The 27,851-nt window shown below is 38.4% G+C and overlaps 1 protein-coding gene across 6 annotated transcripts; it reads left to right on the top strand.

Annotated features, from left to right (window-relative positions):
- simj (simjang) lies at positions 1-27,782 on the top strand. Of its 6 annotated transcripts, none has more exons than XM_065231811.1 (10): positions 1-226; positions 14,570-15,234; positions 15,310-15,514; positions 15,764-15,856; positions 15,941-16,039; positions 16,696-16,930; positions 17,037-17,362; positions 17,428-17,869; positions 17,934-18,041; positions 25,300-27,782. In XM_065231811.1, exons 2-10 carry the CDS (start codon positions 14,585-14,587, stop codon positions 25,488-25,490), a joined length of 2,349 nt encoding a protein of 782 aa, XP_065087883.1. In that variant the 5' UTR covers positions 1-226; positions 14,570-14,584; the 3' UTR covers positions 25,491-27,782. The 6 variants fall into 6 exon arrangements, with proteins under 6 accessions (XP_065087883.1, XP_065087882.1, XP_065087879.1 ...); XM_065231810.1 differs by having other exon boundaries at positions 15,758-15,856; XM_065231807.1 differs by having other exon boundaries at positions 15,701-15,856.
- The last annotated feature ends 69 nt before the right edge of the window (positions 27,783-27,851 follow it).

The raw sequence follows: 27,851 nt of genomic DNA, 5'->3' as shown, positions 1-27,851 counted from the left end.
GTCGCGAGAGAAAGGAAAACAAGCACCTCCGTTGTGGTCGCTTTATTTTGCAAAAAATATACTATCAAAAAGTGAAATTCTAGCCCGATACTAGTGAAAAAGCACGAACGAAGGTGCGCTGCAACTATTGCAACTGTTTTTGGCTGGTTTTGTGCGTGAAGAACACCAAAAATGTGCATTTGAAAAAAGTGAATCCTACTATCAGTACCGTGCTTATATATAGAGAGTAGGTAGACTTCCTAGGGTGATGGACTTTTCTTCCTATACCTTTTATTTTTTCGGCGCGGCAGCGGTGGCGGAGCACTCTGCTGCTGTTGTTGGGGTTGTTATAAAGTGCTTTGTACAGAAACGCGAGGAGGGATACTCGAGCGCGGAGGGTGACAAACGAGAAGAGTGGAGAAAAGTGTATTCAGTGTTTGACCTCACACACATATTCTCGCGAGGCCGTTCGTTTTGCGGAACAAGAGCAGCAGCACAGCATTATATTAGAGGAGTAGTAGGTAGGTTCCACGGGGGGGAATACGCACTGCAATTTTCGTGGAGAATCGCCTTGCCACATCTCGCGACTGGCTACTGCCGCGGTTGTTCTGGGTTACATGCATAACGATGATGCGATGATAATGTATAGGTAGGTGCTAGTACGCGGGTCGTCGACAGCATAGATATCAATATTGGACGTATTTTAGTGTTTCGATGTTTCTTCTGCTTGTGCGTTTCTTTAATCATGTAAATATTAAAGTATGCCGCATTATTGCAGTCAACATTTTTTTTATTGAAACAAACATTGCGATAGAGTGCAAATTCGCTTTGCATTTCTTGGAACATGGTACAATAATTATCGACAAGAAAAATGTCATCAAGATATACTTATAACATGTTATAGCTATTCTGTCTTGCCAGCGTTTAAACCTTTACCGCCCAGAAGATTTCTGCACAACAAAAGTTGTTGTGTTTTGCATAAATTGATGATCTGCATCGAAAAAACATGAATTTAGTAGAATGGATCACAGGTGATCCATTGGACATAACATCATTTTAAAATAGTAAATAAAGGCTTTTTTTTCAGGTTTAACAATAATTGTTTAAATTATTTAATCAAACTTGAAAACAGGTTGCTTATCTATCCTTGCGGTTGTGCAGTGTGAAAGTCATAGAAACAATTCAAATCTTTTTTTTTAAGTGGTATTTGACATTTTTAACATTAAAAAAAAGCGAAACGGCTGCGGTCATTGCAATAGTAGCAGCAATTCGAACGGTCCTCTAAATGGGCGACATAGTCATATCTTACCTCAACGGATGGCCCAGGTAAGGTGACTCTTCCAGCGACGTGCGAACCTCAACCCGAGCCAGGTTACAAAAACAAACGTTTACAGTGACATTTGACAAACAACAAGCCGACCCAATCTTGATACCCGATCCAGGTTGGAACTGAATAAAAAAAAAATCGCTATTAGAATGCCTTCCTCTGCGTTTCAAAACTTGTTTACCGTATAGCAGCAAACTTTTCGCAAATTTTCAATCTAAACTTCAAAAGGTTCATATAATGAGTTGTGAGAACGTTGATTCTGATGACGGCGATATAGAAGCCAGGAATTGATCACTGCTACATACAATACCTCTTTGTACCAATAGCTGTGCGGTACAAAGCCACTAAGAAGTCATTCAAGTCTATTCCTCCCATATAGGGGAAAGCGGGGCAGTTTGGCTACCTTAAGAAAATCATCACTAATAATACAAAATTCAGTGCAAAATTCGAACGTTGTTCAATCAAATGGATAATTTCATGCTCTATTTACATCAAGAATACAAAATTAATATTAAAAGCAAAGTTTTGAACCTTATAAAAAAAGATTTCGTTTTGTAACCGAAATTAAACCGTTTTGGTAAAATGGGCACCCTATCGGGGTGGTATGGGCAAACTTGTAAACAACCGGTATGAATATTCTATTCCCTTGAGGCTTTATGCCGGTTCAACAATGATCAGTTTCAGTATACACATTAATTTTTTCTCCGAACTTGGTATATTTTTTGATGAGATTAGAACAGCTGAGCACTCGGCAATTGTTTCGGTAAATATACCATATCAGCCGTAACATTTGATAACGGCACAAAAGCTTTTGTAAACAAACTTTTTAAGGCCCTTTACACGCGAAACGAAGTACGCTCACGCAAACCAACAACACCTTTCCGAAAGTGGTATTGGTTTGCGTGGGCGTACGTTGGTTAGCGTGTAAAGGGCCTTAGAAAGTTTGTTTACAAATGCTTTTGTGCCGTTATCAAATGTTACGCCTGATATGGTGAGGATTCGGTAGTTAAGGGACTAGCTGTCAAATATTATCGAAACGATTGCTTTAGCGTTACGATAAGTCAGTAATTTTTTACAAAGCTTTCGGCTAAAATATCCAAATATGAGTCGATAGCCGAGTATGCGATTAAGTGTGTAGGAGACGATGGCCACCCTATGCTTGAACTAAAATTTAATCAAAACTGCATAAAATTTCCGCGATAAAGTTAGTGATTATTGATCTTTAGAGTACTTTGCCTAATTAAATTGATTTTCAGAAAATTTCCTTTTGATTTGATGATGTTTTATCACGAATCAAAAACAGACTAAAAAATGAAAGAAAAAAATCATGCGGGGTAAGGTTGGCCACCCCTAGGGGTAAGGGGTAAAAGGTTACTGTCTTCGGCAAAATTGCACAGTCGGTCAAGGCGGTTAGAGAACCTTAATAAACAAATAGTGGGGGTGACAATGGGTCAAAACATCAAAATTTGTCGTTTCCTACCTTATAACATTCACATTTTAGCAGGAAAATCAAATTTTAAGCATGTGAATATATTCATCAACGACTAACATGGCAATGGCTGATTGAAATTGATATCTCATTTCACTAAAATTGTATAAAAAATATACCAATGTAAAACCTTATGTGGTGTGACATTGAGCTAAAACATATATTTGGTTACAATATATCAAAATATACAAATGTTAGCTGTGTTAGTAGTCGCTTTCCCGATTCGGGCTTTTGTTAATTTGTTTTTTAATAAATTAAATTACATTATTAAAGTAAAGTTACGTTACAGTTATTATTATTCTGCATTTTCGAAATAAAATATAATGGAAGCTATTTAATTGCCATTCGATTTCCGTAATGAAAAAAAAAACTTAAAATTTGGGTAGCTTTAGTTTTTTGTTTGTTTTAGTGTTTATCGATGATTTAATGACAAGATGACTTCGTTTTTTGTGAATGCGGACAATTCAACTAGGTGACTCAGTTGTAAGAGAAGAAAGGCTTCAGATACTGAATGAGAGAAAGTGATAGTTAGCTTTATTTGTCCATTGAGTATGCAATGACGATGATGGCTGCGTTCAAGATGAAATTCAATAAGGTTAACTACCCCATTTCCGACCTATTAAGCACAACCCGCACTTAGTCTTTCTTAATCTAGCGCAGTTTAGCGGCAAACGGAATGTTATTATTACTGATGGCTTCCAAATTTATTTACTTTTCCGTACGTACCGTAAGATTTGATAAAGAGAAACCAATCGTTGAGATATTGTCAACAGTCTAACACTGCTTCTTGACGCCAAACTCGGCCTACAGATTCTAAACTCGGCCTAACGCATTGAAACGCCAATGAATTGACTTCGGCCTATCGAATGAAGATAAAAATTGATTCGGTCGGAGCGCTTCTTTTGTTTTTGGGAATAATGGGTGCAAACCTTCATATCACGCGTTCTCATTGACTTCGTTCGGTAGCTTATTATCTAAAGTATCGTACCAAACGTATAATAGACTTCTTAACTCTGAAATTATGGATTTATTTGAAGTTTTCTGCTCGATAGGCCCAAAATGGGCGATTAGGCCGAAGTAGTTCTCTACCCTATGGGAGGTATTCTTAAATCGAAAATCGTCATTAGCAGCGATAGTTCTCTTGGTCCGTTTTGCTGAACGTTCTAGATACACACATTCAACTGCTTGCGCAACTCGCTACCCAATCAGAATGTTGTGTATGCGTAAATAAACCGTTCAACTCTATCGCATCTCTCATTTCCTTAACCTTCTCTTACCCGCAACTTACCACTTACTGGTTTTCCCCAAAAAGTCAGCTAATCTAATTTCATCTTGGCTTCATTTTTGTGCATGCAAACAATTTAACGAGCCGAGTCAGTTGTGCAAGTAGAAAGGCTAACAGATTGTTTGGATGCGGTTTTCAACAAATTCGATTTTTGATAAATTTTAGGCCTTTTTGGTTTTCGGCCTTTTGTGGTACCTTAGAATAATTTCGGCCTTTTGTGCTTCGGCCTTCTGTACGGGTCCCCTGTGAACATTTTTTAAAAACGTGTTTTTGCTACTATTTATTACATTGAATTTACAGAATTATTTAAATAAAATTAATGTTGATTAATGTTATCTACACTTTACTCCAGGAGTTCAAGGCACATATTCTAGTAATCATTTTTTTTTTTATATTCAAGATATCGGTATCAATAAACATTTTTCAATTTTGGCCCATTGTCACCCACTAGGCCCAATTAATGAGGTACAGAGAGAGGTGGCGCAGATCGTGAAATAGGGTTGTATTGGTAAACCAAAAAATCAACGTAAAAGCAAGTAGTGACGTCACTACTTACGTGTACTTGCGTGTATCGTACAGTGGTTGTGTGAGTGATTGCTTCATCTCGGTAATCCATCTCATTGGGCCCAATGTCACCCCGTCTTGCGGTCCCATAAACGAGCGATAACCCAAATTGTCGAACTTTTCCACAAATGGTCTGGATGATACCCCAAACATGTCGTTAGGCAAAATAACCATACACATTTTATTAGGGAACAGTAGTACATAAGTTTCTCACTATGCGGCGCTGATGTGCAAGTCAATTTCCTGTATAAATTATATTTTATGATCTTTACTATTAAGAATGTTTCCGTCTTCGGGAAAGTTGTTCAAGTGATCAATATCTTCAAATTTGTGGGTTAGTTAGTTCAGAATTATCTCACTACGTTACACTAGTCTGCGTATGGACCTCGTAAAGGGTGTCCACGATGAAATTGCCACACTATGAAATTGCTCTAACTTTTTAACCGTTGGGTAGAATTTAATGAAAATTTGGGTGGATTTAGTTCATAGTGCATTATTTACATCCTGCAAGTTTTAAAGTCCTGTGATCAAAACTCGCGGAAATGAAGTCAAAAGAACAGCTCGTGCGTGATAAAATCTTGCGCATTCATCACGAGAACAAGGATCTCTCGCATCGTTCCATCACTAAAACGTTGGGAATCGCGAATTCCACGGTGTCGCGAGTGATTAAGCGGTTCGAGGAACGGTTGACCACCGATCGGAAGCCCAGAAGTGAAGGAAAAAGTATTCCGTACAACACCAAAAATCACAACCGCGTAGTTGGGGCGTTGGGGCGATACAGAAAATTCACATGCACACTAGCACCGCGTTGTGAGGGATTTCCTAATTTACTTGTGCACAATCACCATTTGGAATGCCTTGATCATCTTACTTATAATGTCGGTAACAGAAGCTTCATAGAAATCCTGAACCTAGTTTTATGAATTGACTACTTTTCCGGATGTTCTGGATTTCTGGTGGATCCCCCGAGGCCTCCATATCAAGAATTCATACTGATGACAGATCTACAAATATTTTCGAAAAAAGCCTGATATGTTTCAGAAACGAATATTGTTATTTACGTAGGGTAAACGCTCCTATAGTTGCGGTGCGTTAGAAGCGTTAGGTTCCTATAGTTGTGTATTGAGTCTCCATGCACAACTATCGGAACCTAACGCTTCTAACGTACCGCAACTATAGGAGCGTTTCCCCTATTCAGTTTTAACCAACCAAAGGTGGCCGTCTAAGGTTTTACCATAGAGGTAACTCTAAGACTAGTAGGTCCCGAAGAAACGTGCTTAACTTTTTGGCTCAGCTCTGGTACTATCTTCGGTCCCAAGCTAATCGATTCACCCCTCGAAACATAGAAAAATCGAATAACCCCTCATTTTATCTGTCAAACTTTCATAGCAAATCAAAACAAACATAGTGTAGTACTAGAATTTTGACTAGAATGGGGTACGTGATCGATTTGCTTGGGTCCAATAGGCTAGTCAAGTAGTGAGCCAATTTAACATCGTTAGTTTCGTATTGATTGTTGGTTTTACCCCGCAGTCTCCTACAAAGATTTAAAAGGAACAATTATTTTCTGTAGAATAAATTTAAATTTAAGAAGATTTTGTACCAAAGCAACTACTTCAAAACGTGATTTCATATGATACAGTCATAATTATGAAAGGAACAATGCAAAACTGAAGAATTAAAATTGAATTTAAATTTAAGTTGAAATAAGTGGTGCTCATATTGCCCCGAATGGGCTTAAGTAATCTTTTGTTAAGAAAATATTTAATGTTTATTAAAAACTAGAAAAAACATCTTGTCGTATCAAGTTGAACATGGTATTATTTTGAACAATTTTACCTGGTGTCTCACTTTCCGGCAGGTGCTTCCAGAAATTTATTATTTTGTAATCGTAAAATTGAACATATTTGTAGTTATTTGGTGAACGTTTCAGCTCAATTGATCATAAATTAACAAAGTTACATCATGTCAAAGTTGACCATTTTTTATGAAAATCGGCATGCGCTGCTATTTTATCGAACACAGCTGCACATAAATGAACCAAAAGATGCAAATCTAGACACTACAAGAATAATCTTGATCGCGGCATCCATTGTTATAAAAATAAAAGTATCACACTCGCAAGCACAATAGGTCGTACCAAGACCTTCTTCATTATATGTGCCTCCCGCATATACCGCACAAAAGCGCAATCAATCAACCTCACTGCACAATAGACGAAGCAAAACTCACGTAAAATAATATTTGATCATAAATCGTAGATAATCGTCATCAAGGGTGACTTAATTAGGTTGGAAATGGTGTGTAACGTAAGAGCAGTACTATTCACGGTGAAATCAGATGAGTTCTCGATCATTGTTGAATTTCTCCGAGAAACTCATTCCATGTGAATGACTCCCATACTAACCGTTTTGCCGGGAAAGTTGCCATCATCTTCGTCACTGCCTGATTTGAATGGTGATAACAACAGCTTTCGATCTGTTGTAATGAGGGGCTTGGTGGCCTAGTGGTGGCCACTTTTGCATACTGATCAGAAAGTAAGGGGATCCTTTGCATTGTATAGTTGTTATAATTGCTTTGCTTTCTTTCTTATCATGGCATAAAAGGGCTGGCGACAACTCTCGGATGAAACAACGATACCCCATATCCTAGCTCCTCCCCTGATCCTTCCCTCAAAAATGTTTCCCTTTTTTTCCCATGGAGTAAGCGCGAGTAATGGGTCTACCCCTATTACTGTCTTACCTATGTTAAATAGACGAGGTATACGTTTTACGTTGCATCCGGTGCACCGCGGATACATAGTATATTCGTTATGAGTGAGCTCCCTAATAAACAAACGAACTGTGTCCCGGATGGGTAAACGTAAACTATCCCACAAATGGTTTGGACGATACCCCGAGCACGTCGTTAAGCTCTCTTTTATGGTTTTTTTTTATTAGGGCTAGCACAGTAGACTTAGTATTAAGTTATTTCTGTTAATCTAGAAACAATGACATACCGTGGACCCCCGCTAATCTGAACGACACCTCATTCATATTAACGGGGTTCATTTTTAATTTGAACTTCTAGTAACCCTATCAGCGTGTTTCTGGTTGCCTTATTTGCTGTTTTGTTTTGATTCTGCGTTCCGTTTTGCAATGTTCCATTTCGCTTTACTCCGTTTCATGTGCAAAATGACGTTAAGGCAATTTTTAGTTTGCACGCCGTGCAGATAAGCGGGGTTAAAATTAAAAAGTGTTCAGATTAAAACCGGTCATATTACCGGGGGTCCACGGTATTGGTTCCGTAAAGCTCCTTCCAAATAAATTAACTGAAAAAAAAATCATTGCAACCAAAGACTACAAATCAATGATTTGTAGTCTTCGTTAAAACGTAATAGAAATTAATCGAAACTGTAAGGTAAAAAAGTGTCATTCGCGATACAATGAGCAAAGTTTGAGATCAAATTGAAATCTAAATTTGATGTTGTGATTTCGCTGATAATGATTGCTCAGGTTGCTGTCGTTTTGGTCGTTTTAACGGTTAAAATATCAAAATTGAGAGCAAAAAAATCTTCCTGTGACATCACATAGAAAACTATTTCTGCTATCAGTGAGAGCAAACTGAAAACTAAATTTGATATCAATTTTTCCTGTTGATAACAAAACAAGTATTCAATTTGATGTTATGCTAAGACAATGAAAACAAACCCGTAACAACATATTGTTGAAGAGCAAATGTACAGCAAAATGAAAACAAAATTTGGTATCAAATTTGTGAATTGCGAAACTGAAATCAAATTATGATTTCAGTTTGATGTTGATATCAAATCTTGATTTCAATTTGCTGTCATTTTGATGCTGGACTTTGCTCGGGTGGGGAGTTGGAAATCATGATGGCGTAGCTAATGGGGGTACTCCACGCCCCCCAGATTTTTTAGTTTGTTGTTTTTGTTTTTGTCTTTTAACCTTTCAGCACTCGCGCCATCTTTTGTAACACGAGCATTCGCGCGTTGTACATACAAAATACAACAGTATGTTATTGTCACCACGAGAACGGCGCCGGTGGTGTAGTGGTAAGCGTGATTACCTCTCACCCCAGCTGGCCTGGGATCAATACCAGTCGGCGCCGCCGGGATGTTCTGAGGCATAACATCTCTGATCACGCCTTCCTTCGGATGGGAAGTAAAGCCGTTGGTCCCCGGTTCATGAGTTTGATGGGTCGATAGGTAGGGTCCAGGTGTGGGAGCTGCCTTCCTGGCACGTCGGTAGCATTGGTGCTCAGCACGGAAAACAAGATCGACGGAAAAAACAAACCAAAAGGAAAAAAAAAAAATTGTCACCACGAGGGCACTTCATGATATTCTCCAAAATATTCTTCAAGTATTGGTCCATTGGACATGGGTTATTAACATTCATGAAACATGTTGAGTTGCTCGTTGAAAGAGTTCCAAAGTCAGTACATACCCAACAAACAATTGCCTGTTTAAGAACGACTTGTTGACGATTTTATTCCACTTCATGCTTAATAATACTTGTACTATTTTTAATAATAACTTCTGTTCAGGCAAATCTGGAGAATTTATTCAACCACAACATCGAAATATTTGGTGTTGAATAAGGTGGTCGAGAAGCTTTTATTCGAATTTCAAATTTTTGATTATTCAGTGTTTATTAGACATCATTACTTTCTTAAACAGCGTTGGTATAAAGGTGTATAGAGACGCTTGATTTTCATGTGAAATAATGTTTAATCAAACATTATTATATATTTATTAAACGATTATTCAACTACGGGATAATTAATCCGAAAATAAGAACGGGACAGAGAGCAGGGGTTGTTGTTCTCTCTCGTTAGTATTTTTGTAGTGTTATTACTTTTGTCGAAGCACGGCACATAGATCCTAGAAAATTTATTACATACACACATATCGTTGGATGGGATTCGAACCATGACCTTCCGATCACCAGCCGCTTGCCTTGCCGTCTGAGCTATCCTAGAATACATCAAATGGGCAGCTAAATAAGTAATAAAAGCTTGAATCTGAAAACCTATCAGCACTCCCAGCCGTAACTCTAGCTAATTTAAGGAGATGTGAGAATGATTAATTCATTCATAGTTGTTTAACATGAGACCAACGCTACCTCTCAATCTCTCTAATTTCGATGGAAAGGATGCTATTCTTTTCAATAGAGCCATGAATTGGTTGTCGTTAGTGATACGATCTATGATTACGATTTAAATTAATTAGGCGTAGAAAATAAATAAAAAAAAAAGGGTTGAGGTTGGGATTGAACTCGCGACCTTCTACTTGGCAAGCGGAAACGGTAACCACTATGCTACCAATTTCGTTTTGTTGTTAGCCTGAAGCAGTGTTGTGGAATAATGAATGAATACGCCGTTTGTAAAGGATTTACAAAGCATGAAATTAAAACATGGACGCATAGTGGTATAAGAGCTATTCTGCTGACTGTATTCACCATTATTCTACAATATTGTTAAGCAATGCAATGGAATCTAATAATGGAGCTAGAAAACAATTATTAGACGTATAATAAAGCATGTTATTAAATCAATTTAAAACAGTCGAATTAAAGCGTCAATGTGTGTAAAAATTACACTTATTCAGTTTGTTATTAGATCAAACATCTGGTGTTGAATCAGGAAGACAGTCATCGTTTGTATAGCTTTTAATAAGTATATTAATCAAATCAGAGCAATCAGCGGAATAAAGGCGCATCATCGATCTCAATGAGGTTTTTTGAGCACATAATTTGACAACCCGTTTTATTCAGCATTGTATACTGTTATAAAGCATTTATTCAATCTATATGCTTATTTGTGACTCCAACTTGTTTGTGGCATAATGAATCTAATACGTCGTTTATAAAGCATTTAAAAGGATTCAATTAAAACATAGACGCATCGTGGTATAAGAGCTATTTTGCTGACTTTATTCACCTTTATTCAGCAATATTTTAAAGCAATGCAATGAAATCTAATAATGGAGCTAAAAAACATTTATAAGACGTCTAATAAAGCATTTTATTAAAGCAATTGAAAACAGTTGAATTAAAGCGACAATGTATGTGCAAACTACACTTGTTCAGTTTGTTATTAGATCAAACTTCTGGTTCTAAATTAGGAAGACAGTCAACGTTTATAAAGCTTTTAATAAGTAAATAAGTCATATCAGAGCAAACGGCGGAATAAAGGCGCATCTATCGATCACAATGAACTTTTTTCAGCATATAATTCGACATCTTGTTTTATTCAGCATTGTACACTGTTATTCAGCATTAATTCAATGTGTATGCTTATTTGTGACTGTGAATTGTTTGTTGGGTAGTTTATTTTTTTTTCGTGTTGTACTTTGTACAACGGCGGGAGTACTGAAAGGTTAATGGGACTTTAACCGTTACGGTCATTGATCCCAGATATTTTTGTGATGCTAATACAGTACTTTTTCACTAACTGGGCGTTCGTTTTAAATCAGTTATACGTCAAAAATAGACGTCACTTTTAGTTTGACATTTCGTTGTCAAAATTAGTGAGGAGCATTCGAACGGAGTATTAATATAAATAAATTTGAAATTATTTTCATTTCATACTAAAATCAAGGCTTACAAGCGTTTTTAGCGAATGCGTTAAGCCTTTCTAAACTCGCGACTTTGAAAGCTGTTAAAATAACAATAACAAACTTTACACTGTTTCAATTCAATGCACGTGAATATTTTTTTAACGGCGATCAAACAATCTATTGAAGCTCCCCTCAGTGTTTTGACAAGCCAGCCCAGTTAGCGAGTGCTTGTTCGCTAACTGGGCTGCGCTTTTGGCCTAGTTAGCGAACAAGCACTGTACCGACAGTTTAAATTATATTGATCTTCTGGAGGGGGCCTGGCTCCCTATAGGCACCCCATAAGCTACGGCATTGTTTCATGCTGATGTTTAATTTTTAGAGACAGTCGGACTCAGTCGGTAAAGGCCACCCCCCGAGTATCTAGACAGAAAACCTTAGTTTCACGTACCCACTTACAAATTGTAGATGTCTCCACTGTACGTAAACAATGGGGTCAGCCATCGTTGGTGGCACAACTTTTTTCACATCAGAAAACATGTTTTTGTTTCACTTCATGTGGACGTCGAAAGCAAGCCAGGAATAAATTTTGAGTGAGACGTATAGTATAACTGATGTTGCATTGTTTTCGGAATTTAATCGCTTTTATGAAATCAAAATTCATTATTTGGCATGATGGGTTTTAATTCAAGTCTGGTCTGGTTAATTCCCCGAAGGCATCTGGGACATGCCCGGAACCGACCATTGTGGTCCGCGGCGCTCGAAATGGCCAACATTGATTTGGTTGTCATATTTTGAAGTAATTTGTTTTGTCACATGATAGGTTTTACTCTTTACCGGTCAAATTTAGTATCATGGCCCTGAAATATGTTCTTGACACAATTCCTGCACCAGTTGACCGTTTCTGAATCTGTTCAATAATGTTCTATGGGCGAGGCTATGGGAGCATGATACTTTTCATTTGGTGGTTGTTGCGTGCAATTCACATTAGTTATTACCGATAAATACGACTTAGTTCCAAAAATCCATGTTTATCGGATGCCCATATCTCCGGAAATAGTTGACCGATTCTAAATTTGATCAACAGCATTCAATGTGACCATAATACCTTTTATTTGCTGGTTGTTCCGTTTATTCGGTTATGTGGTTGCTGAAAAACAACACTTAGTTCCCGAATTCCGCGATTTTTGGGTCTTGTTCCGTCCATATCTCCGGAACCAGTTGATCGATTGAAAATCAATTAATTAACACCACCATAAACAATAACCATACGAAGCGCCTAACCATAAATTCGGGTTATCATCCCTACTTTACAGTGTTGGGAAAATATCAAAATATCAAATCTCACCAACGCCCAAGATCACGCTTGATTTTCGTAGACAAAAATCAACAAGCAAACAACTGCAGTTGATTTTGCAAGCTGTGATATCACAGCTCGGAATATCAAGCTAACAAAACTCACCAACTGCAAATCTCACCAAACTGTGGTGAGATTGAGTTTAATAATTGTTGCTTTACACCCGAACGCAACCGAAACTTCCATAACGGCTTGCAGCAGTCCCTTCGCGTCTGGCATCGGTGAAGATTAAAAAGAGATAGCAAACTATGCTTTCTCTTTCTAAGAAAACGATGTGCAATGGAATCATTTTTGTGTCGAGGCAACCCTCAGCTTGATGTTTGCACGTTGTGAATAGTCTCGCTATATCAAAGGAGCTTGTAAAATCAATATCAAGCATGATATTTTGTTCCAATATCACGCGTGATATTGCGAGCCCATGAGAGCGGAAAAATATCAATTGATTTCTGATTTTGCCAACACTGCTACTTTATGTGGTATGGTAGTACCATCTATGATGTCGTTAGTGTATGGTACCCGTTTATTAAGCCTTTAATAGAATAATGGTACCTTTCATTTGGTGGCTGTTGCATTCAATTCGGTAGAGTGGTTGCCGAGAAATACGTTTAAGAAAAATGTGTTACGTTCTCACACACACACATACACTGACAGACATTTCCAGATACCGTCAAGTTGAGTCGATAGGAAAACTATTAGAAAAAATATCAATATTTTTACAAAAAAAAACTCAAGAACGTTCAAAAAAGAGTTGATCAAAAATAAGACCAATTGTAAATTTACTCCACCATTATTCGATTTGACAGAACCAGAGTACCAGAATTTTCGGGGTACATTGACATAACACTGGAGTTGTCAAATAGCTCCCGGGTTGGTAAAGGCGCAGCTACAAAGCAAGACCCTGCTGGCAGGGTTGCTTCCACTCACTTGCTATAAAATTATACTTTTCGGAATTATACAATCATTAGATGATATAATGGTATGTTGTACTTGGAGGTAACGAGAAGAGGCTGTAAAGTATGTGTTTGACTCATAAAAACCGTCAATTTCGCTTTCAGAGCGTCACAATTTGCGATCTTATGATTCGTGAGCGTTCACTCAGAGTGAGCACTCACGAGTCGTAAAATCGCTGATGGTGACGCACTGAAAGCAATATTGACAGATTTTATGTGTCAAACACATACTTCACGTCGTCATATTGTAACTTACAAGTACTAATTATCACTATACCATCTCGTGATTTCATAATTCTGAAAAACATTTTTTTATAGCAAATGAGTGGAAGTAACCCTGCCTGCTGGAGTTGGCTGGGTTTGATTTCCGGTCCGGTCAAGAAATTTTTCGGGTTGGAAAATTACTCGACTTCCCTGGGTTTAGAGTATGATTGTACTTGCCACACAATCATACTAATGCAAAAATGGCAAGCTCTCTATTAATAACTGTGGAAGTGCATCTGGAACACTAAGTTGATAGCACGCAATAAGCTAATATGCGATAAGCAATAAGCTTGAAATGCGACGAAGAAGAAGACGACAGTGGTTGTCGTCGTCGGTTAAGTCACTGTTGGAATTAAACACAACAAGTCGATCAGAAACTCGATTTTAATTAGGGGCAAATTCCACTGGATCTGCATTGGCGGTGGATACATATCTATCCCATGTGTATATGAAACTCCATAGCCCATGGGACAATTATGCGTCCGCCGTTAGTGCAGACCATGGTCAATCGCGCAGTAATGATTTGGTGAGTTGTGCGGTCATCAATGCTCATGCTCATAACAATTAAAAATTAAGACGTTCAGTTTATGACTCCGTACAATCAGTTTGGTAACTGACAGGTTTCCATTATTGCGTTATGATTGCTCTTTGAAAAGAATTAAGACATTCTCAGGTGTTTCTGGCTAACCAAAAGCAGAGATATTTACCACACTGATGTTCTGTACAAAGCATTTTATTATGATCCAAACAATGTTAACATCGTTCTAGATATTAATAATTCGCGTTTCACTGCTTTAGCCTAACTAGTCGAACATGGAGAGAATGGAAGTCGATGATAATGTCGTTGACTTGAGTGTCGGGTCCGGTCGGGATTCGCTGACGATCACTCCATCGACGGCCCGGGATTTGCGTGCTCTGACACAAAACTCGGGTCTTACCATAACACCGGCGCCCCCTCCCCCCTCGGCATCTTCACCGTCTGCATCGGGCAGTACTTCTCCCGTTCCTGGAAGACGTGTCCTTCGTCCGCGTACCGAACCAAAATCTTACGCTGAAGTACCCGATATAGTACTGCTGCCGGCTAAGGTAAATGGTCGCTCGTACAATGGTGCTGCGGCAGCAGCTTTGTCCGAATCGGAAGACGATGAAATGCCTCCGGTGTTTCCTATCAAAGAGCTCACCGCAGCGGAGATTTGGGAACGGGAACGGGGGCTTCGCAAACTACGTGAAGAACTGCGCAGTGAAGAAACCAAACTCGTGCTACTGAAAAAACTAAAACAGTCTCAACAAGTGATGATGAAGGAAAATTTGATTGTGACTCCGAGCAATGTGAATATGAACAATCCACTGGCTTCAATACCAGCAGCCCTGACGAAAGGTTCGCTAAGTGTTACGCCGACGAATGCGATTCCGTTGCCTGCACATTCGAAATCTTCTAAGGCTGTCACGGCAATGCCGGTAAAGTGAGTATGAAAAATCCTTCTAGAGTTGTTATCCAACGATTCGAATCGTTTTATGCTTAGTTGTTTCTATTTCAGTCGTGGTTCTCCTATAAACATCACTCCGGTAACGAAACCACCAGCTAGACAACCGTCACTTCCAGGAGGTGCGACTCTGACTCCTAGCACTCCTGGTCAGCGGCTTCCAATGGGATTGACCCGAACTGGATCTAATCTTACAATTACACCCTCGGTTACAATCACTCCAACCAATGCTCCATCTAGCAGTGTCAAGCAGCGTAATGTGAGTCCGAGACTGTAATGTTTCTCCATTCATATTACTAACACTATCGTCTGTCAATATCGCTTATTTCCATTAACGTGTTCTTGTTTCCATTCTTTTTATTGCTATTCGACTCTTATCACTTTCACAATATAACGCATCACAAACACCATGCTTGCTTGACTAACAAACGTAACAATACAACAGCTACCGAATAGTAGCACTATCGGCGGCAATAATCTTAATATGGATACTAATTTGAAGGTACAGTCCGGCCAGATTAGCAACTCGGTGTCTATCACTCCAGCACCACCTATCCCAGCACAAATCAGTTGCACAACGGTGGAACCGGTTTCGCTTAAAGTAAGAACCGCTTTCGAAAATAGTCTACGTTGTGAAGCAGAAACATGGTCATAATTACTAATTTTTACCTTGTTTCATATGCAGCGCGATCGAGAAACCAGAGATGACACACAAACCCAGGCGCAACGCCAAGCTGCAGCCAAACTAGCACTTAGGAAACAACTGGAGAAAACTTTACTACAGGTAAGTGCGGTAAATTAGATACCCAAGTGTTTCACGCCTGTCCTAACTAACATTTCGGCTGTATAAAAGCTGAATACTATTGATCTATTAACAAATAGAATTTAAATCGCAACAAACAATAATGTAATCGATAGCTATCTAAGAACAATTAACCATATTTTGCCTTAAGCGACCTAACCCGTATCCAATCACAATCGACTTTTTTTATCGTCTTATCGGTCACTTACAGTAAGAAAGATACAATTATTGTCCTTAGACAGGTATCAATCAACTCCAACTCTTCAAATTCTGCACGTGCGGGTACTGTGGCAAATCTTGATTTAGATATTGGTTCTTTTCCTCATGAGTAGGATGAAGGTGGGGTAAGGTGGGTCAACTAGTAAATTAATTAGTTTATTTGTTGTCGATATCAACAGGTATAATGCAACCCCATTGACAGTTCAAACAGCTTTTTCAAACCCGCATACATTGATGTTGACTATCAAAAATATGAATAAATTCACCAGTAGATGACCCATCTTGTCCCACCTTATCCTATATGCAATACTGAACATACCTTATTTAAGTTGAGTCATGAACCCTGTCTGAAATTCCTCTCAAGTCCTTATCGTACGTTTTTGCTTCAATAATTGGATTAATGCTTCATTTTGTTGTAGATCCCACCGCCAAAGCCTCCACCACCGGAGATGCACTTCATTCCGAACCCGAGCAATACCGAATTCGTGTACTTGTTGGGGCTCGAACACGTCGTCGATTATCTTACCAAGGACAAAAAACCGAACCTACCACAGCAGCCGTATCGCTGTGCTCAATGCAAAATCGACTTCACCCCGGTTTGGAAATGGGAAAAACAGGGTAAAAGAGGAAATCCCACTTTTCAGAACAGTCCAGGTTTTGTGTTGTTTCAGTTCATTCTTTGTTACTCAATATTAATTTGCATTTGAGTGAGCAGAAAGACAAAAAGCATCACTTCTCACATTTTACCATTCTATTCTAGTCGGTAAGGATCCGAAGGTTATCTGCGAACAATGTGTAACGAGTAATGTTAAGAAGGCACTCAAAGCCGAGCACACTAATCGTCTGAAAACTGCTTTTGTGAAAGCACTGCAGCAGGAACAGGAGATCGAGGCCCGGTTGGCAACTCAAAGTAGTCCTTCACCGGTGGATATTCGCCCAACACCTTCGTCTACACCGAACTTGCGAGAGCAACGTGAATTACAACTCGAACAGCAACAACAACAGCAGCAGGAGCGCCAACAAGCACAAGAACGCCAACAGCAGCAGGAACGTCTGCAACAACAGGAACGCCAAGCAGCAGCACAGGTAACTGACTGTGCCGTTTGGCAGTTGTGCAGCACTAACAAAATAATATTGTCCAAACCTAACAGCGCCAGAAAGAGCAGGAACAGTTACGCCAGCAGCAGCTCCAACAACTGCAACAACAACAGCTCCAGCAGCAGCTTCAGCAGCAACAGCTGCAACAGTTGCAGCAACAACAAGAACAGCAACAACGTGTCCACCAGCTGCAACAGCAGCACGCTCATCACCAATCGCAACCATCGAAGTCGAAAACGCCAACCCCCACGCCTCGACCGACACCAACCCCACCGAGCCAGCAGACTCCGCCACCGCAATCGAGTTCACGATCCAGTCGGCACAGTGCCACGGCCAATGCGGCAGCGGAAGCAGCGGCTGCACAGCTAACGGCTCTTGCCGGTCTCGGAGGACTGGGTCAGTTGGGAGCTCTAGGAAACTTGGGTAGCCTGGGCAATCTGAATCCGACTGCGGCGGCAGCTGCGATGCAGGCCTTTCAGCAGCAATTGTTCAGAGGTATTTTACAAAAGGTTAAACAAAACCATCCAAATGTAACCGTTACCCCAATTTTTTTGTACAGGCCTTCAGCAAGGGCTTTCCGCGGGCAATCTGAACAATCTACAGGCACATATGATGCAATTTTCACCGCTGATTTATTCGTATCAGCTTGCGATGGCACAAGCGGCCGGTAAGTACTCCTAAGTAATTATTACTGGGTTTTATTTAAGAATATGTAATCCTCTCTAAACACTGTACAGATTCTTTGTTGGCTAATTCACTGCCGATAAAAGCATAACAGTCCCACCATATGGATTTTTGTCAAAAAATAGTTATGCATTGGACTGCCCATAAAAGCATATCAGTCTCATCTGGAAAAAAACAGCAAGTCGAGAAAAACGCTGTTGAAAATTTATTTCTCCACGTGCTCTTATGGATGGGACAACCTAGTTTTGGTATTTTTCACGATAATTTCTGAACAAAACATGTAACTTTTAGTGCACAATGTATATAAAATGTCGATAATTTACAATCGATTTTAATAGATAACTAATTTCTGACAAACATCCTTATGGGGCTGTTATGCTTTTATAGGCCGTTGAGTACTCTGCACGCGTCACCTCAAATCAAAAAGTAACCATATTGTGGGACATTTGACAGTATTTCCCAGTTTTTTCTGTCACCGGAAGCGGCCATCTTGGATTTTAAAGTGGCGTCATACATAGATTTCAAGTCCCTAAACGTTGCCCAGATTCCAAAAATATTCAATATTGGCTATTTGACAATATTTTTCAGTTTCCCAGAATCGTAAAATTTACTTCGTAAAGAGAAACTTCGTTATTTGGGTTTACTTCGTAAAAAGAGAGACGTAAACTGCATAGAAAAAGACTTCGTAAACGAAGGTTTCAGTGTATTTAGAATTTTTGAGATATCTTTAAATAGGTACCTCCTTTGGAAAAACGGCAGAAAAACACAACGCTTTGTGTAAACCAATATTTTTTTATATGCTGAAGATACAGGACACAACTTAAAAGAACAATTACATTTTTTAAATCTCTATTGGTTGGAATTTATGTGAATTTTGGAATTCACGCGGAGTTCGGAATTTACGTGGTTTTTTTTTTACGAGGATTACGGAATTTACGCGACACGTATCCCCCGCGTAAAAAGCGACTCCAGTGTACATCGATAATAAAGGATAATAAACGGAATTTAATGAGGTGCTCTAATGGCGGTAAGCGCCAACTCGGATTAACTTTTAAATACCGTCCCTGTTTGGATGATCTGCAAAATATTAGTCGCGTTGATTAACTAACTCTGATGTCGACATCAAAGCAACCGGACATTCTTGATCGGGATTTAGATAAGACAATTGATACCGCCTTCAACTTGCACAGACTGAACACTTAACACTAATCAACGGACAACACATAACACCCAAGTAGACCACAGTAGGTTAATTTTCGGGTTGCGAAAAGTTCCACCGGCTGGAGCTGGAATCAAGCCCTCATTTCGTGGCACTCACAATACGCCTGAACGACTGGTGACGCCGCTAACCGCACGACCACGAACCCCACACTAATACCGGTTGGAGCTTACCACCATAATAGTCACATGTTTTGTTCAGAAAATATCGTGAAATATACCAAATCTAAACTGATTTTCATGTCCGACGATATTAAGTGAATTTCACGTAAATGGTAAGTGATTTTCAAGTATGAAAAAATAGTGCGATTCAATATGGCAGTGATGTATTGCAGATTCCATCTGAAACTGGACTGTCCCAAAAATGCAAAAAAGTTTGATAGAAGTGCACATTTCCGTCAAATCGTTTTGATGTCTTGGAAGCAGTTATTGCTTGCATCATAAGGAATAAGTGCACCGAAGACACCAAGACGATATGATGTAAACTTGCAACTTTATCACACTTTTTAATAAGTGAAAACGCGCTTATTAGTCCAATTTGGTGTGAAATGCGGAATAGCTTTAGTTTGTTTGTTTGTTAGGTTGTTTAAATAATTATTTGCAGGACAACTGCAACGGATTTGATGCGTTTCTTTTGAGAATTTCAATCGTCCTCTCATCAATCAAAATAGGTCTCAAACCGTATCATTTGAAGAGTTCTAGGACCTTTCCAAAGATGCGCCCTCTAATCAATCAAAATGGGTCTTACATGAATCCTCATTCAATTGTGATGTTCCGCATTATATGAAAAATTCTGGGATCTCTTCAAATATGCACCTTCTCAACAATCAAAATAGGTCTTCTTAGTGAGAAAAACAAGCGATGATACTGATATTTGACCATGCATCGGAACCCTGGTCCGAACCTTTTCTTGTATCCAATCTCAACCGAGGTTCATAACCGTCAACAAGAAGAGCTTCGGACCAGAGTTCGATGTATTTGTATATACTCAACACTCCTTATCAACGCTGCTACTGTACACTGAACCAACGAGAAACATAAATTTCACCTGCAAATTCAGGTAACTTCTCAAAGATAGTAATACCAACAATCAATACGAAACTATCGATTTTACATTGGCTCACTACTTGACTACCCGAAAAAAAAATTACAGTGAAATTTTCAGTGGAAACAATGCTCTGACATTAATATTTATTGTCGACAATACAAATGATTGTTATAATGTTGTACCCTTCCGAAAACGGCAAAACTGCTACCTATCTGTACAATGAATGTACATAATAAAATGTTGTTACAATGACTTTTATTGTATTTTTCATTTATTTTATTGTTAACATGATTCGATCACGAACAATAATGAACAACTCTATTACAATAAAAATTGTTGTTACATTAAATATTGGTGTGTTTTCATTGTGGGTTACTTCACGAACAATAAAAATAAATCTGATTGAAGCATGCAGACTATGAGAGGGTCAGCAACACTGCCAATGTATTCAAGATAGGCGCTGCTCGTATGGCTCTTGCTTTGACAGTTCGTTTGGCTCTATTCGTTGCCAAGTCAATTGAACGCCTACGACCAGATCGGTTTGAGTTGAACTCAACTCTCCTGTATCATCTAAATCCCGCTTAGTGCAGACCTTTTCCGTGCAGTCAATAATCATACAATAATAATAAAAAAATCCACCACTTGAAGATGTCAGGAAATAACTCTCAGGTGGAAGCATATTTCATGGGCGATTCTCTCCAGTTGAATGCATTAACTTATCAACGACGCTCAACCACCAAGGAGACGTGACCTAGAGAGATCGAGTGCAGGGGAGTTGGCTTCCACTTTTCACAAGTTCCGGATCGAATCTCAATCCATAACCAGTAAAAAAAGGAATCACCCGTAACATACATACCATCCCTTCACTTCCCGGGTCGATGTTTTATTTTTTCGATTTATTTTTAAAGTCGATAAAGTAGATCTGTCAAGCCAACACATACACTCTAAAGTACACTGTTATTTTTTTAATCAATAAATTCGCCAACCAACAGTAAAATAACAATAATATATAATGTTATTGAAAAAAAAATTGTATGGGGAAATCACGAAAATTTCATTGTTAAGATACTTAACAACCCCCCTTTTTTTATTGTAAATTTTCCATTTACCATGAAATTTACTGTTTTGTACAACATAAATCAAGGTAAATTTATTGTAGACGTAACAATATAAATCATTGTTAAGACAATAATTTTCGTCTTATTGTTACATGGTTTTTTTATTGTATTTTTGTTGTTATTTTTTTTCGGGTAGCCTATTGGTCCCAAGCAAATCGATTAACGTACCCCATTCTAGTCAAAATTCTAGTACTACACAATGTTTGTTTTGATTCGCTATGAAAGTTTGACAGATAAAATGAGGGGTTAGTGGATTTTTCTATGTTTCGAGGGGTGAATCGATTAGCTTGGGACCGAAGAGTCTTAGAGTTTCCTCTATTTGATTATGGATGTACTTGGGACCAATTTAAATCGTTAGTTTCCAATCGGTGCTTATATCCTAACACGTCCTAATTTTTTGGTATCGCCATCTTTATTAATTTTGGTGTGTGGTCCCGATGATGGTCGTATACTGCCTAACTAAAGTATGTCATGACATTGTCATCCGAAAGTTTTTTTGGTAGGAAGTGACTAGAGAAACATTTTCCTAGAAAATTTGAAAACGATATCTCGCCATCTTACCCCACTTTCGGGTGATTTTTCAAATTGGATACCCCCCGTAAAAATATTAAATTCATGGAAATTTACAGTCATCAACTTAGGGATGCGATGGGATGTTGAGGTTATAATTGTGCTGTTGCTGTAAAGTGTATTTTGTAGAAAATTTCTTGGATAACATTTTTCTCTCACCTCAATGGGTTTGGGTTCAATCCCAGCCGAGGTCGATGGGATTTTTCTGAGGCATAAAAATCTCTGGTCACGTCTTCCTTCGGAAGGGAAGTAAAGCCGTTGGTCCCGGCCCATGTGTATTGTGGGACCGAAGAGAGTACCCCAGACAACCAGAATGCACGTATATTCAAAGTTGTTTCTGTGATTTACAAACATATATACAAACAAACAAATCGTATAGAATGCAAAAAAATGGCTTATACGTACAAAACTGGAGGCTATAAACGTATAAGGAATTTTAATTCCTTTTTAAACGACTTGATTTGACATTATATACGATTTAATCTGTAATAACAAGTTCAATTTGAAAAGTCGTACGATGTAATCTGATTTAATTTGTGATCCAATACGATGGAGAAATGGTTCAACGTATATGAGTCGGAAATTTGCATTCTATGCGATTTAACTTAAACGTAATACGATGTATGTCATTCTTATATGCGATGTTGACTTAAACTGAAGCAATTTACGATACTGTTTGTACATTTTTATACGACTTCTGGTTGTCTGGGACCAGAGCTGAGCCAAAAAGTTGAGCACGTTTCTTCGGGACCTTCTGGTCTTAGAGTTACCTCTATGATATAAGTATGTTCTAGACTTTTACTCAGGGGACAACAAGAAAGTCAAATATGTTCAATTTTCTCAGTCCTAGAAAGTTGTGTTACTCTTTTAATCAGGCAAGGCCAATTATATTTTTTGAATTAAATAAATTAACAATTGTTGTACCTTAAAGGTATGATTAAAATAATCCGATTTAGAGTGTTTTCATTCTTTTGGGTTGTTGAAATAATTACTTTATGGAAATCTCAACATACTAGCACATAATATGGTTTTTTACAGTGAATTTACATGAATTCTAGATTTTTAAGGGGGTACCCTATTAAAAAAAAATCACCCAAACGAGGGGTAATGCAACGAGATATCGTTTTTAAGTGTTCTAGAAAAATGTTCCTCAAGTCATTTCCTACAAAAAATTCTTCGACGGCAATGTCGAAACATGCTTTAGTTAGGCAGTATATGACCGACATCGGGACAACATACCAAAATTCATAAAGAGGGCGGTATCAAAAAATTAGGACGTGTTAGGATATAGGGATTTTCAGGACTTTTACTCAGGGGTCAACAAGAAAGTCAAATATGGGAAATTTTCTCAGTCATGAATGATGATGAGATGATGAATTTGAAGCAGGGGTGATGTTTGTACCTATGGGTCCGAATGTAGAATTCTCGATGAACATTTCAAATGATCCTATCTGCTTTGATCGATTCTCTTCATCGAGTTACTCTTTTTTCATAACCACTGCTATGCAAACAGATTTCGCGCTAATTCTACTACATAGTTTGATAAAGGAGGTTCTTATCGTCCAAATACAACAGGGAAAGGTTTTGCAGCTGAGTTATTGACGAAAGAGAAAGTCGATGAGGAGAATCGATCAATGCAGATAGGACCTTTTGAAATGTTTATCTAGAATTTGTTCCTCGCTGACCGTTGTTAACAGCAGAGGAATTTGTACCTTGTCGGGAACGTGGAGCATTTCCTACCTGTCGCTTAGAACGGAATTGTAGGATCGCTTTGCAAGTCTTACATTCCCAAAAAACGGATTTATGGTTTTCACCACAATTTGAACATTTAAATTTCTTAGGATCTTCCTTCAAGGACAGTCGTCCTTTGCGTGAGAGGAATCACCACAATTTATGCATTTAGCTGGCATGTAGCAATTTTTAGTTCCGTGACCCCATCCCTGGCACTTACGGCACTGGGTGAGGTTTTGAAAATTTCCTCCAGTCTTCCTGAAGTGTTCCCACTTCACTCGGACATGGAGCATGAGGCTAGCTTTTTCCAAGGACTTGAAGTGAACTAAATAAAAATCATTAGAAATCCCGTTGCGTGAATCGCCAGGACGGGATTTCATTTTCATTTTGATTACTTGGAGTGGCACAACTCCAAGTAATTTTGCCAGTTCATGTTTGATCTGATCCAGGGATTCACCACTGGGCAGTCCTTGAACACACGTTCAGTTTTGGTGTCATAAGTAAAAAATTGTATGCTGCTTCTCAGTAAGATGCTTGAGAAGACGTTTGAATCCGTCCAAGGTTTCAGCCAATACACGGCATTCACCCCGACGGTCAATTTGCAGTTAAAACTTGAATTTCACTATGTTCAAAAGTTCCGTGCGAAGAGCATGGAAATCGGAAGTGGTTATCACAATAGGGGGAATTCTTGGCATTAATCCGGGAAAGTTTGCTTGAATTTTTCCTGGATGATGGATCATTCTCATCATCCGTAAGCAAATCAAATTGATTGCTCAAATTAATTTCATCAAAAGGGGGATCAAGTGATTGCCCTTTTCTTTTGTGATTTAGAATCTGAAAAATCGAAGAGGAATTTTTGTAATCGATATCCAAGCAGAATTACCTCGGGTAGGGTCCAAACAAGGATCGAAGAGGAAAAGTGCCGTTTAAATTTGTTGTAGCTTTAGGTAGTAGTAACACTTCCTTCAACAAAAAGCAAATAGATCCGCACGGCAAGAGAGCACGATGCGGACTGGGTTGATATTAAAATGATTTTCAACCGTAGTTGATCATTAGGGGTAGTGTTAGGATTGTCATATCATGTGTGATCATGTGATATCATCATTATGTTTGTCGTAGGGTTCACTTGAATTAATTTTTAGTTCTCTTTACAATGTTATTGAAATGCTTCACAAAATAACTTGAAATTTATATTGCAGTAAAATTTCTTTGGAATTCTCGTCAAAACATTCTCAACAATTTAAAAATAAATTCTCGTAGTATCAGAATTCCAATTCCAAGAGTAATGTTTTTTTTATCTGGAATGTTATAATTAGCGCCATGTTTGGAATTTCGATAAGCTGTGAAAACAATGTACAAAAAAGTGTCCTTCATGTCAATCGTCCTTTATCCCAAACATACCAGACTAAAAAATATTAGAATGGGTTGCGGTGTAACAAGCAAGTTTACGAGAAATGAGCTTAATCAATAAAAAATAAGAAAGGAAAACGGAAAATTTAGCTAAATCGACCATTTGATTTGCATTTGATGTTGATTTTAATAATCTTCTTTTTCAGCATCCCTATCAGCGGCCGGCAAGGGAGGCGGTGGTGGCGGCAGCAGCGGTGGGGGCAGTAGTAATTCCGCAGCTGCCACCGCAGCGTCGATAGCCGAGATGCAACGAGCCATGGAATTGCAGCGTCAGTATCTGGAGATGCTGCCGCAGAGTGGACCTAGCAACAACCGTCAGTCTAATTGGAAATCATAAGCGCTGTGCGGCTGTGCACCATTTGTCTCGTGACGGGCGGACGGCTCCAGTCCAGATTGTTACTTTGTCTTACCTATTATTGCTCCTTACGTAAAAGCCCTCGGATCTTCGATCCTCTGGGGTTTCCCGTTGTTGGTTTCTTCGTTTCAAACTCACAAATTGTTCAAAAGTTGTGGTGCGTATACAATATTTAGTTTTTAACTTCGTTTAGTTTTTTTTACGATATTTTAACTGCATCATAATTCTTTGGTTTTCTAACTGTGAGAAGCATCTAGCTTTTAATAGGTAATAACGAAAAAAGTGAGAAAAGTTAAGCTTGTTTGTGCACACTTCGCTCCTTCGCAGAAAAAATGTACGCAAGAGATAAAGTTAGTTTTCTAGAGTACAATTTCGTTTGTGTCCTATTTCTCCAACCGTGAGGAATGTCGATGTACACAGTTTCTATGATTTAATATTTGAATTTATTTTCCACGTTTTTCGATTGGAGCAAAACTGTCAATACATTTAAGAATGATGAATAGTAGGTTTATGGAGATCATATTCAGTTTTGAACAAAGTGGTAGAAAGTGTGGGCTCTAATTTATGTTATGCTGAAATCTCAATTCTCGACGAACATTACAAAAGGTCCACTGCACGATAATCGATTTTCTCTTTAGAGCACGACAGCTCCGTAAACAAATTTCCGGTTATGTTCTACCCACAATTCGCTAAAAGAAGGTATACTTATTTGCAACTTTAGCTTGAATACCCCCCAAAAGTGCAAAAAACTGTGATAAAAGGACGTGTTTCTGTCAAATCGTCTTGGAGTCTTCGGCGCACTCATTTCTTTATTCAAAAGGAATAAGAGCGCCGAAGATACCAAGACAACTCTACGAAAATGCGCATTATTAAATAACATCTACAACGTCAAACACAGCTGGAATCGTATTTGTAGCCGAGTTATAAGCGAAAGAGGGAGTCAATCAGTAAATATACGATACATTGGATCATTTGCATTGTTCAGCGTTTCTCGTTTTTCATTTGTATACGTTAGTTACATTGCACATTTTGCTCCGCAAAGTTTTTTAAGACATTTGAGCCTAATCAAATAAACGAAATGAAAAAAAAAACGGTTATTGCATATCACCATTAGGGTAAAGTCAATCCTGTTATAAATAGATATAAAGATATTTGATTCATTACAGGATCGAAGTTGCCTCAAGCGTCTACCAGTTTTCAACTTCACTTCCTCTCCTCTCTGCCCACACTAGATATTGCTCTATTCGTAGTTGTTAATCCACGGAACAAATGATATTACTTGCTCAATCCTATCCCAGATAGCATAAACATAGTACACGGAATTTATGTCTTATCCATTCATTCAAGTCGAACCAACAGCCAATACAATTAAACATTAATCATTAAATCGACATCAATACCCATAGTTCCATACCAGCAAAAAACACAGAAGCAACAGAGCTCAAAATTGCATGAAAAAAATCGTTCCTCTCGTTTTGCCGATATGTGGAAAAGAAATTGTGAAGCATAACAGTTAATCAAAACTATATTGCAAAAAACACTTACAAACTAAAATACGTATGAATACTTAACAGTAAACACACAGAGAGAAAAGAACCGCAATCGTGTAAGTAAAGTGTGTGACATTTAGAACTGACATTTTTCCAGGAGAGAAGTGCAAAATAAAGAAAAAATAGATACTTACTTCATTTACAATTTGGTTTGGAGAAACGAAAACTCTGAGAGGTAACTGTAGTCAAGTTTAGATTTTTCAGAAAGAAACAAACACATTTTTAGGCCAAAGTAACAAAATTCTAACTAAAAGGTAAGACAAAAAAACACGTACTTTTAAGGCAGAACCAGCGATAGAGAAATTATAATCTTATAAGGAAACGAACGTTGTGAAACAGTTCTCAGTTATTAAGTTGAGCGCAAAATCTCAGTAAAGTGTAACATTTTGAAGAGTGACGGCAGAAACGAATGGTAAATCTTATCTTAATTTCGTGCGAAAGGTAACAAATTTAGGCATATAATTTGCATAAGTTTCCCCTCGGCGATTGCGTCGGTCGACCGTGTTATGCGGTAGAAAAGTATGTTATCCAAACAACGTGTTTTAATTTTGACTTGGTAGAGTGCTTGCAAGAATAAGAAAGACGAAGAAAAAAAAGGCAGTAGTTTTCAGTGCTTCTCTCTTTTTAGGAATCAACAATTTTCAAGATTGGTCTTCTAATGATACATATTGAAATATTTGCTAAAATAGATGTCCTTCTTCAAGGATCATTGGAAAATGATTAACACGGTTCGTTGTTTTACTTTCCGATCCGAACAATGTTCGCGGCAAGACCATAGGTATGTACATATGAA

Source organism: Ochlerotatus camptorhynchus, unplaced genomic scaffold (assembly GCF_037179485.1).
Source record: "Ochlerotatus camptorhynchus isolate MF236.1 unplaced genomic scaffold, CSIRO-AGI_Acam_v1.1 ptg000361l, whole genome shotgun sequence".
NCBI classification, from domain to species: Eukaryota; Metazoa; Arthropoda; class Insecta; order Diptera; family Culicidae; genus Ochlerotatus; species Ochlerotatus camptorhynchus.
This window is presented reverse-complemented; position numbering and strand designations above follow the sequence as displayed.

Excerpts from the sequence above, each read along its gene's own strand:
- simj (XM_065231806.1), top strand. The coding sequence starts at position 14,585 with ATGGAGAGAATGGAAGTCGATGATAATGTCGTTGACTTGAGTGTCGGG. Across the intron at positions 16,931-17,036 it reads CACTTTTCAGAACAGTCCAG|TCGGTAAGGATCCGAAGGTT; the intron begins GTTTTGTGTTGT and ends ATTCTATTCTAG. Across the intron at positions 17,363-17,427 it reads AACGCCAAGCAGCAGCACAG|CGCCAGAAAGAGCAGGAACA; the intron begins GTAACTGACTGT and ends CAAACCTAACAG.